This window comes from Pinus tabuliformis, chromosome 8 (genome assembly GCF_031772625.1).
Source record: "Pinus tabuliformis cultivar Carrire ecotype Pingquan chromosome 8, CPIR1, whole genome shotgun sequence".
In the NCBI taxonomy this organism is placed as follows: domain Eukaryota; kingdom Viridiplantae; phylum Streptophyta; class Pinopsida; order Pinales; family Pinaceae; genus Pinus; species Pinus tabuliformis.
In genome coordinates this window covers 1,407,287,162-1,407,289,605 of record NC_142294.1, presented here as the reverse complement: position 1 = coordinate 1,407,289,605, position 2,444 = coordinate 1,407,287,162, and the positions used below count along the sequence as shown (strand labels likewise).

Below are 2,444 nucleotides of genomic sequence, written 5' to 3'. Positions count from 1 at the left end.
AAAGACCATGGATCCTCCTGCGACTCTTTCAAGAAACCAGGTCCTGGTAGAAAATCGGCCAAGCAGCATAGAGATGAGAACGCTCAAAAAGACATAGCCATGGGCACCCAAACCCCTATAGAAGCTTTCATCCTGGGGCAACATGAGAAGGAGACAACTCAAGAGAGGCGAGCACCTCTCCGTAAACCAGTCACCCAATGATGAAAATGTTGTCTTGGAACAGTAGGGGTCTAGGGCACCCCTCAAAAGTTTTAGCCCTCAGAGATCTTATACATAGTGAAAAACCAGACATAATTTTGATTCAGGAGACAAAACTAGAGCAGCAAGAAATAAGAGGAATAATAGATCAGCAAAAACAATACAAAGGCTGTACCAGTGACTCAAGAGGAGCTTCTGGTGGAATTGCCACCCTTTGGGATCACAGCAAATGGAACTGCACATCAGTTAATCTACATCAGCACTGGATCAGAACGGTTCTGGATAATAAAATAGATAATCAATCAGCAGTTGTCTACAATGTCTACGCCGCCAACCATTATAGACGAAAGGAAATTTGCTGGGATGATTTGAAGGCTATCATCGATATAGAAACAACTTCAAACATTATAGTGGCAGACGATCTTAAACTGATCTTACACGCCAATGAAAAAAGGGGACGCTGCTTTTCGCCTGACCCTTCCAGAGGCCGTTTGGAAGCTATCATCCGAGACCATGAACTGGTGGACGTTGTACCAAAAAATTGCACCTGGAGCAACCGCAGGCTTGGCAATGGCAATATAATGGAAAGGTTGGACAGATTCTTAATTAATGTATCATTCCTCTCCTCCTTTTCTGTGGGGTATGCTAGCATTTTATCCACCTCAGCCTCTGATCATTACCCCATTACACTTACGCTGGAAACTCACTGTCCTCTCGGGCCAATTCCGTTTAGATACAGTCCTCTTTGGAATTGGGATCCGGCGGTCAGAGAAATTGTTCAGGGATCCTGGAACCAGCACGTTGAAGGCTCACCAGGTTTCATATGGGAAACTAAACTGAGAAGAACCAAACAGGTCATCAAAGAATGGGCTAGAACCAATTACAAAGAACCTGAAGAGACCAAAAAGAAAATTAAAAATGAACTTGAATGCATCCAAAGAACGATAGAGGTTCAGGGCCTCTCTCATCAAAATAAGGAGCAAGAAGGCTCACTCTATGCACAGCTGAGTCACATAAACAGAGAAGAAGAGTTAAAATGGAGACTAAAGTCAAGGCAGCTCTGGCTACAAGGCGGTGATAAAAATACTGCTTTTTTTCACAAACAGGCCACGGCAAGAAAAATCAGGAACAATGTCAGCTCAATTTTGGACAATGAAGGCAACCAGCAAAATACCCAAGAGGCCATCAAAAGATCTGCCACTGAATATTACAGAGAGCTTCTACAGAAACCAAAGGAGAAGAGGATTATATCGACTTTCTGCAACACTCGCCCAAGGAAATCACCAGAGAAATGAACGATAGCCTGACAAAGGAAATTGAAGAGGAGGAAAACAGAAGAACGATTTGGACTATGAATCCTGATAAGGTTACCGGGCCTGATGGATTCCCCTTTTGTTTCTACAGGGCTTTTTGGCGTTTAATAAAAAAGGACTTGACAAAGATGATCAGATGGATCCAGAGAAAGGGTAAAATAGGAGGATACATCAACGCCACTTTTCTGGCTCTCATCCCTAAAGAAAACATGCCCACTTTTTTTTCTCAGTTTAGACCCATTTCCCTCTCCAACTCCTCCTATAAAATTTTGTCTAAAATCCTTGCCTCTCGTCTCAAACCCCTCCTCCCCTCTCTGATCTCGAACAATCAAGGAGGGTTCTTAGCCAATAGATAAATTACTGACTCCATTCTCTTAGTCCAAGAAGCCATTTACTCGAGCCTCTCTAGGAAGGAGAAAGGGTTTATCCTTAAACTCAACCTTGCTAACGTCTTTGACAGAGTTAGGCATTCTTTCCTTATAGTTGTATTAAAAAAGATGGGATTTGAGTTGCCTTTCATTAGCCTCATCGCTGCTTGCATTTCTAGGCCTTGGATTTCCCCCTTGGTTAATGGTAGACCGGGTAAAGCCTTTCAGTCCTCCCGGGGTCTCAGACAAGGTTGCCCCCTTTCCCCATATTTATTCATCCTTATGGCTGAATCCTTTAGTCAAGCTCTAGACTACAATAGAAGAGTGGGCCTCATTACTGGAATCAAATACGGAAATGGAGTCAAGAATATCAATCACTCTCAGTTCGCCGATGACACCTTGCTAATTGGAGGAGCCTCCACCACTATAGCAAGGAGATTCAAGATCCTTCTCGACAAATTTATGGGGTATTCAGGAGGTTTGGTTAATCAGTTAAAAAGCTGTATATATGGATGGAATGCAACAAATCAGGTCATCCATAATATCGCAAATATTTTTGGAGTCC

The 2,444-nt window shown here is 42.9% G+C and overlaps 1 protein-coding gene across 1 annotated transcript; it reads left to right on the top strand.

Annotated features, from left to right (window-relative positions):
- The first annotated feature begins 206 nt into the window (after positions 1–206).
- On the top strand, positions 207–1,493 carry LOC149240830 (uncharacterized). Its single transcript, XM_089370322.1, has one exon. It carries the CDS (start codon positions 207–209, stop codon positions 1,491–1,493), a length of 1,287 nt encoding a protein of 428 aa, XP_089226448.1.
- Positions 1,494–2,444: the final 951 nt, after the last annotated feature.

What these genes read in the sequence shown, in the direction of transcription:
- LOC149240830 (XM_089370322.1), top strand. Translation starts at nt 207, where the DNA reads ATGTTGTCTTGGAACAGTAGGGGTCTAGGGCACCCCTCAAAAGTTTTA.